At 38.6% G+C, this 15654-nt stretch overlaps 3 protein-coding genes across 5 annotated transcripts; 2 read left to right on the plus strand and 1 right to left on the minus strand.

Moving 5' to 3' along the window:
* Positions 1 to 142: 142 nt before the first annotated feature.
* arr3b (arrestin 3b, retinal (X-arrestin)) lies at positions 143 to 6848 on the plus strand. Its single transcript, XM_079891836.1, has 15 exons — positions 143 to 232; positions 1463 to 1496; positions 3020 to 3050; positions 3174 to 3234; positions 3382 to 3426; positions 3910 to 4103; positions 4189 to 4248; positions 4338 to 4414; positions 4502 to 4637; positions 4765 to 4849; positions 4995 to 5067; positions 5200 to 5337; positions 5545 to 5649; positions 5923 to 5972; positions 6378 to 6848. Exons 2-15 carry the CDS (start codon positions 1489 to 1491, stop codon positions 6413 to 6415), a joined length of 1101 nt encoding a protein of 366 aa, XP_079747962.1. The 5' UTR covers positions 143 to 232; positions 1463 to 1488; the 3' UTR covers positions 6416 to 6848.
* On the plus strand, positions 6843 to 12507 carry nkrf (NFKB repressing factor). 3 transcript variants are annotated; one of them, XM_079891832.1, is made up of 3 exons: positions 6843 to 7115; positions 8224 to 8348; positions 9690 to 12507. In XM_079891832.1, the coding sequence occupies exons 1-3, from the start codon at positions 6973 to 6975 to the stop codon at positions 11909 to 11911; spliced, it is 2490 nt and encodes an 829-aa protein (XP_079747958.1). In that variant the 5' UTR covers positions 6843 to 6972; the 3' UTR covers positions 11912 to 12507. The 3 variants fall into 3 exon arrangements, with proteins under 3 accessions (XP_079747958.1, XP_079747960.1, XP_079747959.1); XM_079891834.1 differs by lacking the exon at positions 6843 to 7115 and adding an exon at positions 7703 to 7992; XM_079891833.1 differs by lacking the exon at positions 6843 to 7115 and adding an exon at positions 7732 to 7960.
* Positions 12508 to 12556: 49 nt separating this feature from the next.
* Positions 12557 to 15522, minus strand: ube2a (ubiquitin-conjugating enzyme E2A (RAD6 homolog)). Its single transcript, XM_079891837.1, has 6 exons — positions 15305 to 15522; positions 15005 to 15085; positions 14581 to 14606; positions 14042 to 14131; positions 13809 to 13897; positions 12557 to 13650 (listed from the first exon to the last, which is right to left on the minus strand). Exons 1-6 carry the CDS (start codon positions 15346 to 15348, stop codon positions 13522 to 13524), a joined length of 459 nt encoding a protein of 152 aa, XP_079747963.1. The 5' UTR covers positions 15349 to 15522; the 3' UTR covers positions 12557 to 13521.
* Between the last annotated feature and the right edge of the window lie 132 nt (positions 15523 to 15654).

Genomic DNA, 15654 nt, shown 5'->3' on the forward strand with positions numbered 1-15654 from the left:
CTAATCCGTAAGTCCAATTCTGTGTTTATTTTTATACACATTGTAGCCAGAAAAAGATGATGACTAATGAACTAAGAGGATTGGGACTAAAATGAGGGAGGAGAGTTTGCACTATAAAGGCAGACAAGACTAACTGGGAAACACACTAGCAAACCAACAACACTACAGAACAGTGCTCACGTGCAACAACCAAGAGTAAAGCAGAGGACGTTCTCCAGGAACTTGAACACAGGTAAGAAGACCTGGACTGTCATTACACTGAAAAAACGCACATAGACTTTGAGGTGATTTGGATTCAATTTATATGAGATTGTTCAGTCTCATGTCTTCTTTAGGAAGATTCACAAAAAGGAAAAAATTGACACACTAGATTGGTGAAGAGCCACATGGCTCAAAATGTCACTTTTGGTGAGAACATGCAATAAATAGGCCTACATTTTCTGTTTATGGAGCTGTGGTGTGCCGATTGTTACCTTTTTGTGATTGTTTTTTTTTTTTTTTCTTCGTTTTTTCTTTTTGTGGTTGAGCACCCTCTGAGATTTGAGTCTGTGCACTTTTTGTCTAATTCGTGCTTTAGGGAGATTGAAATGTGGCATAATAAATACAATAGAGACCTGAGGAGCATCGGTTGTTTTTATGATCAGAAGTTTGCTTTCTGGTTATTCCAGAACCTAATCCTGATGCTAACTGGCATAACCTTAACCTGACAAAATAAGGTAATCTATATAAAGAATATCCACGACTGATCATGAGAACGATAAGAGTCAACATATGAATTTGCATCTTGATTGCAATTGAGAAGACTATTGTGTTCATTGTGTTTAATTTCTCTAGAATGTACAGCAAAAGGTTAATATTCATTTTATATTTCTTTGGAACCACACAAAACAAATATATTTAACGGAAGATAAACACACTTTTAAACAAGAGCATGACAGCTGAGTTTTGCTGGGTAAATAAGTGTCTTATATTTCATGTGATTTATTTGTACTCATTTACTCATAAATTGTGATTAATTTATCTAATTTACTAAGCTGCTGTAAATATCATGTAAAATATTTATATTGAAATATTTCCATAGGCCCAACAGTCCCACGTTTAAAATCGTAATTTAATGTTCATTGCAACTCCTTTAAAATATATCACAGATGTTTTGCTAGCTCTTCCCAGGTTTGAAATAGTTGGCCTCATACACAGAGGCAAATTAAAAACAGATAAGAGCTAATCCTGAGTACAGCTTCTGTGGAGGATTATGAAGAGTCTATCGTTATGCTAATCTCCTCTTCCCTGATTAGCCCTAGTGGATTGAAATCTCAGCGGGACAACATTATAAACATGAATGGTTTTCCAAACACTGTACTCAATTCAGGGCAGGATGTTGGTTCTTTTAAATGTTGCTAAATCAAACGACTGCCCTCTGCTGGCACATTTTACACACTAACCATTTCACTTCTCATTTCAGAAAGCTTCAACTGACTTTCCATAACCATGACAAAGTAAGTTTGTGCATATTAATTTATCCCAACATTTTGCAAATAATTTAAATATGAGGCATAAAGACATTTAAAACATCAAACAGGCAAATGAAAGGCATTAGATCATAATTGAACAACTGCACCATATTCTACAGACTATTAAATATTTTATACACCTCTTAAGCAGCCTTCGTATAATACTCCTACACTCTGTTCACTAGTAGTATTAAATCTGTAGAAGTCTTTTTGGTCTTCAATCCTTGTGGATTACCAGATTATAAGAAATCCCTTTTAGAATGGATTGACAGGATTACCACAAGAGTTTAAAAGTAACAGTGCTGCAAAGCTGTTAGCTTAGCATAGCCTATGCAGATGACTATATTACCTGATGTAGACTAACAAGTCATATCATACAAAAGCAAACATATTTGTTTAAAATACAGGACAGGGTTATTTTAAGAGACCAACAGAACATGTTAGTTTCAGTGATGTGTAATGGCCAACATTGCAGGATTTTCCCTATTTGACTGTGAGTTATATCATTAACTAATTCAGTATAGACTCAAAGCAGCACGTCCTGATTTTGTAGAGTTAGACGTGTCCTTGGTTCAACATATTTTGCTGATCCTGGACCAATATTCCTGTCCAAAATCATAATCATAACCATATCCCTACCCCTAAACCTAATCCTACCCATAAATTATCCCTAAAATCAGAGGGAAATGATAGGTGAATAACGAAGCACCTAACCCTGGTTGTAAGCCTAAACTTGACATAAACTGTAAACTTGTCCCTCAAATCTGATTGGTTGATTGGAATGTTGCTCCAAGATTAACAAAGATCTTGATTTAGGAGTGAAATCAAGTTCTGCCTCAAAGGCATCCTGTTCCATGTGAAACAAGCTTCTGTCTAATAACTGGATATTATCTGCGATAAACAGTAAATGTGTCCTGGTGATTGCGTAAAATGTTATTACCAGTTGGGAGTAATTTTGTTTGGACAAAACTCAAATGAAACAACTTGCTACTAATTTAGTCTAAGCAGAAGAGGTGGTAGAGCTGTAGCCTTCAGACTGCAACAGGACATGACAGCGGGACAGTGCTGGTTAATCGCAGCACAGGCTGGTTTGAGTAGTAACGCATGAACAAAAGAATTGCCTTGATTTTAGGTGGATTTTAGATTGAAGACTACTTTTCAAACCATTGCACCACTGTTGATAATTACAACTCTTATTATATGCTTTTAAAGGTGAAATATGTCATTTCTGTGCCAACACTAAAATCAGACAATAGACAAAATTGCTAAAAAATAGTTTCGAACAGGTTTCCCAAACACTTCACTATCTGCTATTGGTCAGACTAATAGATAGCCCCGCCCCCAAAACGAGTTGCATCTGTTAAGAAATACTGTAATGGAGATGTTGCTGTGTCTCAGCCAAAAGCGATGTTTTGTTTTACATTAAAAACTACACACATCCCCTTTAAAAGAGTAAATTGAGCTTATAACAATGATTATAATATTAAGACTGTATGTTGTTTCTACAGGATTTTCAAGAAGACTAGTGGAAATGGTTCGGTAAGGTTCCATTTATACCGTTTCCAACTCCCTTTACTTGTCATCTGCTCCACATGTACATGCTCTCAACATATTTTTAAAACACAAGCACGCGATAATCATCTCAGTCATTATTTATTACAGCTTTGCCTTTATTTGGGGAGAAGAGACTTTGTGGACCATGTGGATAAAGTTGATTCAGTTGGTACGTTCTACTTTACATTGAAAAATGTATTATTCCTCCAGATTGTGATGTTCTCTCTTTTTTAATTAAATGTATACATGTAAATTTATATACACCACTTTTCTATTCATGTGCAATATTTCAAACAACCTGTAATTTCCTTCGCAGATGGGGTGCTCAAGATTGATCCTTCAGATCTTAATGGAAGGAAAGGTATGATTTAATATAATATGTGACCCTGGACCACAAAACCAGTCACATAGGTCACATTTTTGAAATTGAGATTTATACATCATATGAAAGCTGAATAAATAAGCTTCCCATTGATGTATGGTTTGTTAGGATAGGACAATATTTGGCCGGGATACAACTATTTGAACATCTGGAATCTAAGGGTGCTAAAAAATCGCCTAGTTGTCCATTTATGTTCGCGATTGTGCTGCATTCACTCACAAAAATAAATGTTTTATATATTTACGGTAGGAAATTTACTTAATATCCTAATGATTTTTGCATAAAAGAAGAATCGATCATTTTGACCCATACAATGTATTGTTGGCTATTGTCACAAATATACCCGTGCGACTTGTGACTGGTTTTGTGGTCCAGGCTCCAGGGTCACATATCATGAAAAGTTTGTCGGTAACTTAATTAATTTAGACACTTCATCTAAACATTACATTTGATTTTTTTCAGTGTGGGTACAGCTTGCATGTGCCTTCCGCTATGGAAAAGATGATCTGGATGTGATTGGAGTTTCCTTTAGGAAAGACATCTGGATAAAGCGCATACAGATGTATCCCTTTGAGGGAACCAAGCCCCCAAATACACCAATGCAGGAAGCGCTTTTGAAGAAAGCTGGAGATCAAGGACATCCCTTCACTTTTGATGTAAATCCACACTTATGCATCTGCTTAAGCATTGAGAAAACAATCAAGGACGTCCTTCATTTGTGTCTCTCCTGTTCTGTCTCAGATTCCAGTACATCTCCCATGCTCAGTGTCCCTTCAGCCAGCACCAGAGGATGCCGGGAAGGTACAATTGCAGAAATACATGAAGAACACACACAGATGCAATCACAGATGTCTATGTCTCTCTAATATGTAATATGTTTACTTTTACAGCCTTGCGGGGTTGACTATGAAGTCAAAGCCTATATTGCAAATGAAGCAGACAGCATAGATGAGAAAATTGAAAAGAAGTATGTACTGCTCTATTTTAACATAAAGATACTATCAAAAGAAACGAATACATTTTCACTCTGATTCTGGTATCTCTACCAATATAGGGACACTTGCCGTTTGATCATCCGCAAAATCCAATATGCACCAAATGAGATAACAGCCGGACCCAAGGCTGATCTCAACAAACAGTTTATCACGGCAGACAAACCAATTCACTTGGAAGCCTCCATGGAGAAGGAGGTACAGTGTTTTTAAATGCCTATTGTAGATAATTTAAGAATTAAAAAATAAATATATATACAGTATATTCCATCATATGCAGTTTTGTGTCTCTTCTTTATTCACTGCTGTTTTCTCATCCTTCCAGGTCTACTATCACGGCGATCCCATCTCTATCAAAGTCAAAGTGAACAATGAGACCAGTAAAGTAGTGAAGAAAGTCAAAATCAGTGGTAAGTATTTTTATAATTCATATCAATAAACAAAACAGCCAGTCTTCATCTATTTAAGCTACTTAAGAATGATTCGTTATTGTCTTTAAGTAGAAGTGTTGCCCACAATGATCCAAAATAAACTTTAGCTCATTGTGTGTTTCAGTTTACCAAATTACAGATGTAGTGATTTACTCAGCGGACAAATACCACAAATGTGTCCTGAATGAAGAATTTGGGTGAGTGCAAAGACCTCCACATCGCATTTTAGATTTTAGTGTTATTCATCTTTTATATGTTGTATTAAAAAAAATATAGGTTTGTTTTTACTTGTTTTTGAGATCTGAACTTTCTGAGATATTTTGTTACAGGGACCAAATTAATGCAAACTCCACATTTGAGAAGGAATATAGTGTCACTCCTCTGCTGGCCAATAACAGAGAGAAACTCGGTCTTGCGCTGGATGGCAAACTGAAAGATGAAGATACCAACTTGGCTTCTTCAACAATGTCAGTTAATCTTCATTACAAAAGCATTAGACAGATTTTCATGTTCATAGTCCAAATAACAGCTCTGTATTTTTATACATTACAAAAAACAACACTTTTTTTAAATGACAGAAAAACAAAGTGACTCATCTGCATCTCTCTCTCTCTCTCTCTCTCTCTCTCTCTCTCTCTCTCTCTCTCTCTCTCTCGCTCTCTCTCTCTCTGCAGTCTGCAACCCGACATGGATAAGCAAATCCAAGGCGTCATTGTCTCCTACAAAATAAAGGCTACCCTCATGATGGGAGGTGGTCTCTTGGGAAGCCTCACATCAAGGTTTAGATCATATTTTCTTTCAACTCAATGTCATTGGACTCTCAGTGGAGAGTCATAGTGAAGAGCCTTTTACTTTCTTCTATCTCTGATGACTTTTGTTCTGCCATTATGGAATATATTTCCATTGATGATGCCCAAACACAACTACTTAACAAGGAACAGTCTGCTTAGTTTTAAACAACAGTGAAAATAAATTCAGTAGTACATGATGTGTTGTGTTTTAGCTTTGTGAGCAGTGAGAGTACTCAAGTCATGTTTATCTTCTGTTCACAGTGATATTACCGTTGAACTCCCCCTGATTCTAATGTCACCCAAACCAGCAGGTGAGATTTCTGTTCTTCGATCTCTCTCTGTGTGTGTGTGGTGTATACAGCCCAGTTTTGTAAGGATAGTTCTGTATTTGTGACCATAGCTTTTTCAAAATTTCAAATAATAAACATTACACCATTTTTTTAACTGACACTGCTATGAAACATACTAAAGAGCAACATTTTCTTGTCTTCTAACTGCATCCTTGTGCATTCTCAAACTGAGCAGAAGTGTAAGTATCAACGTAAACTTGTTTCTAATGTTCAGACAGAATGTTGAACTTCTATGTGCTTTTCATTTAAATCTTAGACTTTGAACCTTTAACAAAAATGATCTTCATAAATAAATATATATATATATAGTCATAAAGTCATTATATAAATATTTAAAGCCATTGTTAAATGTCTTTTTTATTCCAGGACTGATATCAGCCTCGAATAGATTCTACAGCCAGTGACGGTGAGGAGCAAGTCAGGACGAGAGACACTCAGGAATAGATGCAGATACCAAACAACCCCATTTCATGAGCCATAGACTATAATTGTTGCAAATAACTGTGTGAAAGGAATTAGCTGTATAATGTTAAACATGGCCTAAAGGCCTTGTATACAAAGGTGAACTCAATGACACTGAAATCAAGCATTGGTCTGATGCTTTTAAATTGTCATGTTTATTTCTTCTGCCTTTATCGTGGAAACTGTTTAATAGTGTTTTAGGTTCTTTTTGTATGTGAATTAGATTTGTAAAATATCAGGGAGTAATACATTTACTTTAATTCTATTATTATAATTGTATATGTAATTTTATTTTTGTTGTTGAATGTTTTTTTGTCTGGCTGTGGTGATGGTGGAAATCAATAAAAACTGGACTGTTATATTTGGACCACTCACAAAGTCTTTCCTCATCATTCATCATGACTTTATGTAGATGCAGTGGAACAGTTTATTTATTTTTTTGCATAGGCCTGTATAGAGTGTGCTTGTTATGTGCACTTACTGTAACAGTAGATTATGAATGCGTGTGTCTTTTCCTGAGTGGATTAGTTTTAGCACTGTCAGTTTAAGCTGCAGTTTAGTTTGTGCGTCTAATTCGCCTCAAAGCGCAGCGGCTTTATACAATCAAGAAGAGCACCTAAACAGAGCTGCTGTACGACAAAGGTAAGCTTCTCACGTAGTGTTATGCTATGCACATCGACGTGTAGTTCACAATAAATGCGCATAACTAGCATGACAAAACTGAAGAACAGTGTGAGAGAATGAAAATGCTACTGCGTCGTTTTTAGTTTTATCCAAAAAGACTACTTAACCGTAAGGGGAAACAACAAATGTATGGCAAAGTGCATACTTGACGAACGCTGTAGATTAAAGAGTTGCAGGTGTGCTATTTAAAATACAAATACTTTGTGAGAAATATGGCTAAAGTTGTTGTGAATCCGTACAGACTGTTGCGTGGTCTGTAATCATGTTGTCAAATGTCATAATAAATTAACTGGGCAAGTAGCCTACAGATCTCAAATCATATTGATTTGTTAAGTTTACGTACGTTACGCAAACCGAAAAAGTATCTGACTTTAGATTTGCGTGATTGTTATTATCTAGCTTACATATTCCGTAAAACATAGGGGCCGTGTGACGTTCCCAGCATCAATGTTGCCAAGTGTTCCCACTTTAACACTGTTACCGAGGGTAGTTTTTTGTATTTCCCGGGTTGAAGCGAACCCCTGCAAACCTGGCAACCCTGCCCAGCATGCAATGTTGTGCTAACTACGTTGTTTCCGGTTAGCTGCTCGCTATCGTCAGACACCGGGATGATCCGACATCATTCAACGGGCCCGCGTGTTTCACGTAAACCCGCTGGTCCGCGTAATCGGGCCTGTAATATCGATGAATACCGTCAGGACTTCGAGAGTGACAAGCAGTGGTCCGCTAGGCGTCAGTTCATAGTGAAACACGTTAAAGAGTACGAGGGAAATGCTCTTGATAATTTACTGGCCCTGTCGATGGTATGGGTGAACTACGTTTTCCTGGGATGCAGGTGGGGATTGAATATATCATGACAATTGGGCTGTTTAACTATTTTTTTTCCGTAGGGGTTTGAGTGCATACTTAGTGTAAGTCATTGGGCAAGTTAATTGTATACCATATTTAATTTAGCATATGCAACTGTATGCCATATTTATACATACCACATTAATTGTAAAGTTATGCATTAGTAATTCCAACCAATACTGTGGCTGTACTTTTTTTATGTTTTTTTGACGAGCAGATATGACTCCCATCTAATGCTCAAGGTGCTTGAGATGGCAGAAGGGATTGATGTTGGTGAAATGCCCTCATATGAACTAGTCCCGAATGCTGAATCAAAAAAGAGACCAGGTTCATCTGATGGAAGTAAGTCTGTCAATGCCTGCTATCTATCTATCTTTTTATCTATCTGACATACAAACAAACATTATTCCGCATTTGAAAAGTTATTTTGTGGGTGCTTGGCATCAATTAAAGACCCCCTGTGGTGAAAAGTTTTTAATGTTGTTTATATGCTAAACATATAAATGCTTTAGGACTAGAGTTGTCAAAGTACCGACTTTGGTACCAAGTTGGTACTGAACTTTGAAAAATGTGACGATACCAGCATTTCCCTCAAGCATTTTGAGCGCTGTTGAACGGATTCTTAAACACCTCTGATTGACCATTGTGTTGACGCGCTCAAAATATATGTCTGTGATTTGTTACAATGATCAACAATGACTTCTTCAACAAGTGCTTATAGATACACACGGGAGCGTTTGAAATAGGCGTCAATCAGTGGATCCGTGTATCAGCGGATATATTAGGGATCCGCTGATAGACAGTCTATTAGACGCCTGCTTTTAAATGCTCCCGTGTGTATCTATGTAAGCAATCTGTGAAGATCCAAAGTTCAGTACCAAAGTCGGTACTTTTTGACAACTCTATTTAGGACAAACCATGTGCAAATTCATTGCTGAATATTTTCTCCTTAAAACTCTGTCTCAAAATCGGGGTTTGAAATCGCTGGTGTTTCTTACGTCCCAAAACTAGCTTGTAACCAATCACGTCAACATGCGGGCTTTAGCATATCACAAACAATGACTGCTCTGAAGCAGGGGAGTCTCAAGAGAAGCCAGGTTATCCCGGTATATTTTTCTGTTTATATGAAAAATCGGGTACATTTAGCAATATAGCGGGTGAATTATGTATATGATATTACATTCATATACATAATGTATTTGTTGTTATGATGAACTATACACCTTTCTGATGCTGATTTTTAGAAGGCAGCTGTCTGACTTTGAGATGGTGAATGGGAACATGGTTTGTGTAACATTAGCAATATATTGCTATTATAACGGCGTATTAATCACCGTTATGTGTCCGACCTTGTAGAGAGCGATACATAAAACGCATTACCATTCTGATACGTCGACTTGTAGACGAGCCTGTATGAGTCGAGTGAGTGGTATTCAAGTATACTGAATGAAGCAAGGGTGTAGTGACATTCAAGCTATTTTAAGGCATGAAGACATTTTTGTCACAGGAAAAACAGTTTAAATATGCCATTTTGGTGATTAAAGATGAGTTTTAAGGGAAAAAATTATTGACTACAGGGGGACTTAAAAAATATTTTATTCTGCATGTAAACAAAACAGCAGTATAAATGATCATATTTGCATGTAAATGGATATTTTAATCATATATGACTTCATATTCTAGGTGAAGAGCCCACGAGGAAGATGCCTGTGTCAAAATTCACTCCCAGACCTCGATTTCAGCCAGTACACTTTGTGAGTGGTGGGAGTTGCGGCAGTGGAAATGGAGAAACTGATGAAAAAGAGAATGAGAAGGAGCGCAGGAGGGGCGAGATGAATGAAGTAAGACCAAAGGAACCATATCATCAGCCATATAATGGGAACCATGACAATGTCCCTTCTTCCTCCTCTGGCTGCCTTGAGATGGGGATGTACGGTTATGATTCTTGGCCTGAGAACAGAACCAAAGACGTGGCTGCGAGCGGCAGAAGTGGGTTTGGCTATGGCAGCAGTACCCAGAACTTCATGTGCAAAGTGCAGCAGGAATACACAGCTAGTTATGAGGCTCATCATGCCAAACAGTCTGAATCATTCTCACAGGCAGTCCGAGTTGAGGCATACGGAGGTGCTGGACGGTCTGGAGCCTGGGTTAGCAGAGGGTGTGGACTGGGATTTGGACATCAGGATAGGCCGACTTCCAGCAAGGCTTTCAGCAGGGTATACGATGGTCCAAGCAGAGGCGGCTCTGGCCTTCTCCCTACACCCTCTCTGCCGACTTCTATACTTCCAGAAACAGTTAACGAAAAACAGAGGCTTATTACCAGAGTATCATCAGCCGTTCTCATCACCCTCAGAAATCCTTCGTTCATGAGTGGGCCTGATGGCCCAAATTACAATTTCATACTTAGCCGCAGCATTCAGGCCTGCAAGACGAACCCAGAGTACATCTATGTCAATTTAAGAGATATTCCACCCGCTGACCTTCCTAAGAACAGAAAAGTACCCACTGACGGATATGCATGTGAATTGAGGTGTCAGTGTGTGTACCTTGCCACCGGGTACTCTGGGAGCAAAAACGGTGCAAGAGACCGAGCATCAGAACAGGCTGTCAAGCTGTTTATGAGGCCGGTGGAAGTCCGTGTTTTGCAACGGCAGTACAAGCGTACTTGCGTCAATGACATGGTGGTGTGCCAAGTTAACACTCCAAACCCTACCCTCCCCCCACCTCTTCGCAACCCGGAGGACAAGCCGTCTCCTAGTACCAAGGGCCAGTATGAGCCTGACCAAAGCAAACACTGGACAGAATTTGTAATCATGGAGAACGCACATGACGCCATCTGTATACTCAACAACTCGGCTGCCTTCAACCGCATGAAAGTTGATTACACATTTGACCCGGTTCACAATAGCAATTTATGGCTCTGTAGTGTGTACTTGCAGGGTGAGCTGGTGGCACAAGCCAGAGGGACCAAGAAGAGCTCGAAACACGCAGCGGCGGAGGAGGCGGTGAGGAAATTGCGAATGAACCAGACTGCTCGCCAACAAGAGCAGCAGCAGCAGCAGCAGCAGCAGCAGCGTTTTTCTGGAGGGAACCACACTTTGGACCAGCCCAGTGGTCGATACACCCAGCAAAGCAGCAGGAAATCACATCTGGGGGAATTGGTGATTCTTGAAAACTCTGATAATGCTATTTGCATAATAAATGACACTGCTCAATTTAATAAAGTGCTTGCTGACTACAAATTCACGGTTCTGCCTGACCATCGCTGGCAGTGTGAAGTTTATCTAGATGGGAAGTACGTGGCTGCAGGCGTTGGGCCTAAAAAGACAGTGAAACATATTGCAGCAGAGGAGGCCCTTGCCACACTTCGATGTACACAGGCTGTGGTGAAGTCCAACCTCAGGAAGGAGGGCAATGTGGATGCAATTTCCCGAAATCAGATCATTGCTCGTTCTGGCGAGGAATCTATGCGGCAGGAGATCAAGGAGGACAACATTGGTAACCAGCTACTCCGTAAGATGGGCTGGACGGGTGGTGGTTTGGGTAGAGAAGGAGAGGGCATTGCTGAACCCATCAAAGTCAAAGAGCAGTATAACAGGGAAGGACTTGGCATGGATAGGCAAGGTAATCTGACTAAGCGCGATATTGAGGAAATCATTCGGAATTATGTGAGTTCAAACCGTCAAGATGAACTGCGCTTCTCTACGGAGCTCAACAATGAAGAGCGCCGGCAGATCCACCAGATATCCCAAAGGTACGGGCTGCGCAGCAAATCGTACGGACAGGGCAGACAACGCTTTCTTGTTGTTAGCCGCAAAGTCCAGAAGGAACAGCTGATTGGTCAGCTTTTACAGGAAGGGCAGGTGGGACGATATGAACTGGTGAAGCCTCAGGCTTCACAATGACTGGGCTCAACAGGCCTCTGAGATGACTATTAATAAAAGAAAAACAGTTTTACTTGTTACATTTCCTGTTAATTTGTTTTCCGAAAAGTGTAATTAAAAAAAAAAAAAAAAAAAAAAAAAACTTCAATTCTCAATGTCAATTTTCTTCCCTTTACCAGTTTGTCCAATTATGTCCAGATTTACTGTAGGTTAGCTCTAAGTCATATGATGAACACAAATCATGTTACTCACTAAACTTTGTAATATCATGTATCTTATGAATATTTATTGACATGGATATTAGAAGTGGGGCCTTTTGGCAGCACATGACATTCCATTTTCTCCAGTTTATTATGCTTTCAAAATGGACAATATATCATTCACTCATCATTCATCTGTTGTAAGATAAACAATTGAAATATAAAAATATCCTTGAAGTAATTACAAAACATATTTTTCTCATTTTCTGGTTGTTGATTGTAGAATTAAGTATTTATCTCCAAATGATAATTCTCGAGCAGCAATCCCTGTGAAGCTGTTTGCTTTGTGAATACTGTCAACCTAGCCTGCTTGTTTTGATACATTAAATTTAGTCTGGTCATGGTCCACTTTCCAGTTCACTCAATTGCTCATCTTATTTTTGTTCAAAGAAAAAACACCATAGAGTTTATTTTACTGTTTATTTACAAGAAGTGAGAAAATGTAGTTTCTTACATGGGTTACTAGTGCAAATCGGACACTCTTGGTAAATGAAGATTTTAATTAGCTAAAATGGACACTGCATGACAGCATCACATCCATGTTTGAAGGAGCAATTCAATGTCAAAAATAAACGGCACTTTAATGGAATTTTAAAAAAGCAAGAAAAACATGCAACTGGGGTGCAACAGACAGAAAATAGTGAATACAGAACTAAAGAAAACGCACTTAGAGATGCCAATTTGTTATGTTCTGATAGATCACTGTGTACCTTCAAACAATTACTGCTGACAAACTAACATGCAGTCAGTGTCAATAGGCAACACCTTAGACATCAATATGAACTGCTGAATTAAAAGAACAAACCACTTGCACTTGATAATAAGGGCCATTCCCCACATTTGGTTTTAAAAAGTCAGGTTTTCCAAGTGCAGTTATAAAGGCATGTTTCCGAAACATGTATGCTTTCCATACCAGACAATGTATCAACCATCTTTAATGTCCTTGCCATTTAATTTGTAACTCTGAATGGTATGACACTTTAGCAGAGATGCAACAAAATCTCTACATTCAAACAAAGATATCATACTGAAAACAGCAACCAACATGTTAATAACCCAAATGAAATCAGCCCACAGTGTAGAAGGAAATAAAGATGACCAAAATGACGGCTGGCCAAATAAAAGCAAGTAACCCTGGCAACAATATTTTGTTAAATTAAGGTTTATCCTCTTCCAAGAAAAGGTTCTGCATGAAGAGGGAGACCACAACACAACAGCACTCTAATCTTGCAACAGCTACAGAACAGACAATTCTACTGAATAAGTGGAGAATGATTCAAATCATGATGTGTTTTATTTTATGCTTTGCAAGGTGGTTTTCCTCTCATTGGCTGAGGTGGACTATTGTTCGTATGGGAACTGTAAGGAGGGTCAACAGTCGCGCCAGCTCTGTTCCACAATGGCCGACACACGTTTCTCATACTCTCTCTTGTTTTCCTGATACAGCTGAGCTGCCTGGCTGTTGGCAGGGCTGTTTGGGTTCGGCTCATCCAGTAAAGACTGTGGCAAATGAAAGGCATGTTAACAACCTGAATAATGTCCTCACATTTTTTTTAATGGTACCATCAAAACAGAAAAAAGAAAAGTTGCAAAAAAACATCTTGTTAATTAAAACATTTAGTCTGTGCAAAAAAGCAGAAAGAAGTGCACACATGTACCTGTATTGAGGTTAAAATTGAAGAAACATCATATGTTGGACTCCAGCGATTCTGAAGAATGTCCAAACATATACTACCATCTGCATAAACTGAACACAAAGAAAGACAATTAGATTTTATGGTCCATTGGCACATACTTAATTCTAGCATGTGATATATGTGCACATTCAGTAATCTTTAGTGCAAGGAATTTGTAAATAAAAAAAAAATCACTGTAAGTTTGTAAAACTTACCATTAGGGTGAAACATTTTGGAGACAAACCGGACTGTAGGAGGTTTGTTTGGATATTCTTCTGTAAATTCTATTGTGAGTTTGAAAGTTCCTATGACAAGCAGAAAAAAAATAATAAATGAAGCAAAATCATTTGCCAGATGTAAACAAAAGAATAACACCATTCCAAATCGTTGTACACAATTACAAAGTGGCATGTATAAGCAGTTGCCAACAATATTATTTAGAACCCAAAGCTCAATACTTACTCAAGCTGTCAATGTAGTTTGTTTTGTTTTTTAAAGAAAGAAATGACTTTTATTTAGAAAGGAAAGGACAATAAAATGTAAAAAGTGACAGTAAAAGTAAAAAAAAATGTTATGTTACAAAAGATTTATATTCAAAGACCACTGAAAAAAACTATTATTTTACAAAAAGAAGCGAGCAGCACAACTGTTTTCAACATTGATAATAAGAAAGGGTTTTGAGCACCAAATCAACATAGAATGATTTCCGAAGGATCATGTGACAAAGACTGAAGCTTGTATTTTCTTGACTTACCATCTTCAAATGGTGTTCCTTCAGGGCTGTAGGTAGAAGAAATGGGTCAACATGTCAGGTTACACATAACACTTGGCATGACAGCAAGAAACAAAGCCAAAGTCACTGGCCAATGTGCAAGAGCCCTGCGCATTACTCTAATCCAAAAATAACAAGGCACAACAGTGTACGGATATGACATTATAGCCTGTTTCCTTCACCACAACACAACACAACACAACACATTGCTACATTCAGGACACTGTCACTTAAAGATCAAATAACCAGCACCTCTTATGGGGTCCACTGGCCATCTGGCCTATTTAAAACTGCTTTTATTACCGCTAGCAACCTGAATCTTATAGACCTCGAATTGGTTGAGAAACAAGTGTCAATGTGTTCTGTTAACTGTTAATCGCGGTCAATAAAAGTAAATGATACAAACCCAAAAATGACAGCGTTCCAGACCATAATGTTGTTTTCAGACGGGGCTCCGCTAACTCCTGCTGGAGGATCCTCCTGGAGACTGAAAAACAAGTTATCCCAAGAAGTTACATTACATATACTATACCTACATTACGACAACACCTCATACCGCACAAATGACCTCCAAAATACATTATCGGAGAGGGGTAGTGTCGTTAATAAATGTATTTTATGGGGGGAAAGTCGCCATGTTAAACCCCGAGAGTAGCCGGTGCCCATAAAGCACCCAGGGGCCTTTAGCATTCTCTCTGTCGCTTACCGTTTAAAATCTCTCATCAGACGCCGTCTTGCTGGGGTTGACATAGTTTAATTGGATAGCCGAGACGTAAACATAAGGTATCGACGTCGTTGCTTTGAATTAGGTTCAATTCTTTCAGTTCAGCGGACGTCGGTTTGGTCGATTCGGTTAAATATCGACGTTAGCCTTTCGCTTGCTTGGACCCTCCTGCCTGTTTTCTCGACTAAGCTCGTCTCTCTGGGACTGGACCATACCAACATAAAGCGGGGGAGAACAACGGCTCAAATAAAAATGGTCTCGTTCACAAACCCATAAACCTATTCATGGTTTTTAAAAAATGATTTTAAGAGTACTGACATTAATAATAGTTT

This window comes from Squalius cephalus (genome assembly GCF_949319135.1).
Source record: "Squalius cephalus genome assembly, chromosome: 14".
Classification (NCBI taxonomy): domain Eukaryota; kingdom Metazoa; phylum Chordata; class Actinopteri; order Cypriniformes; family Leuciscidae; genus Squalius; species Squalius cephalus.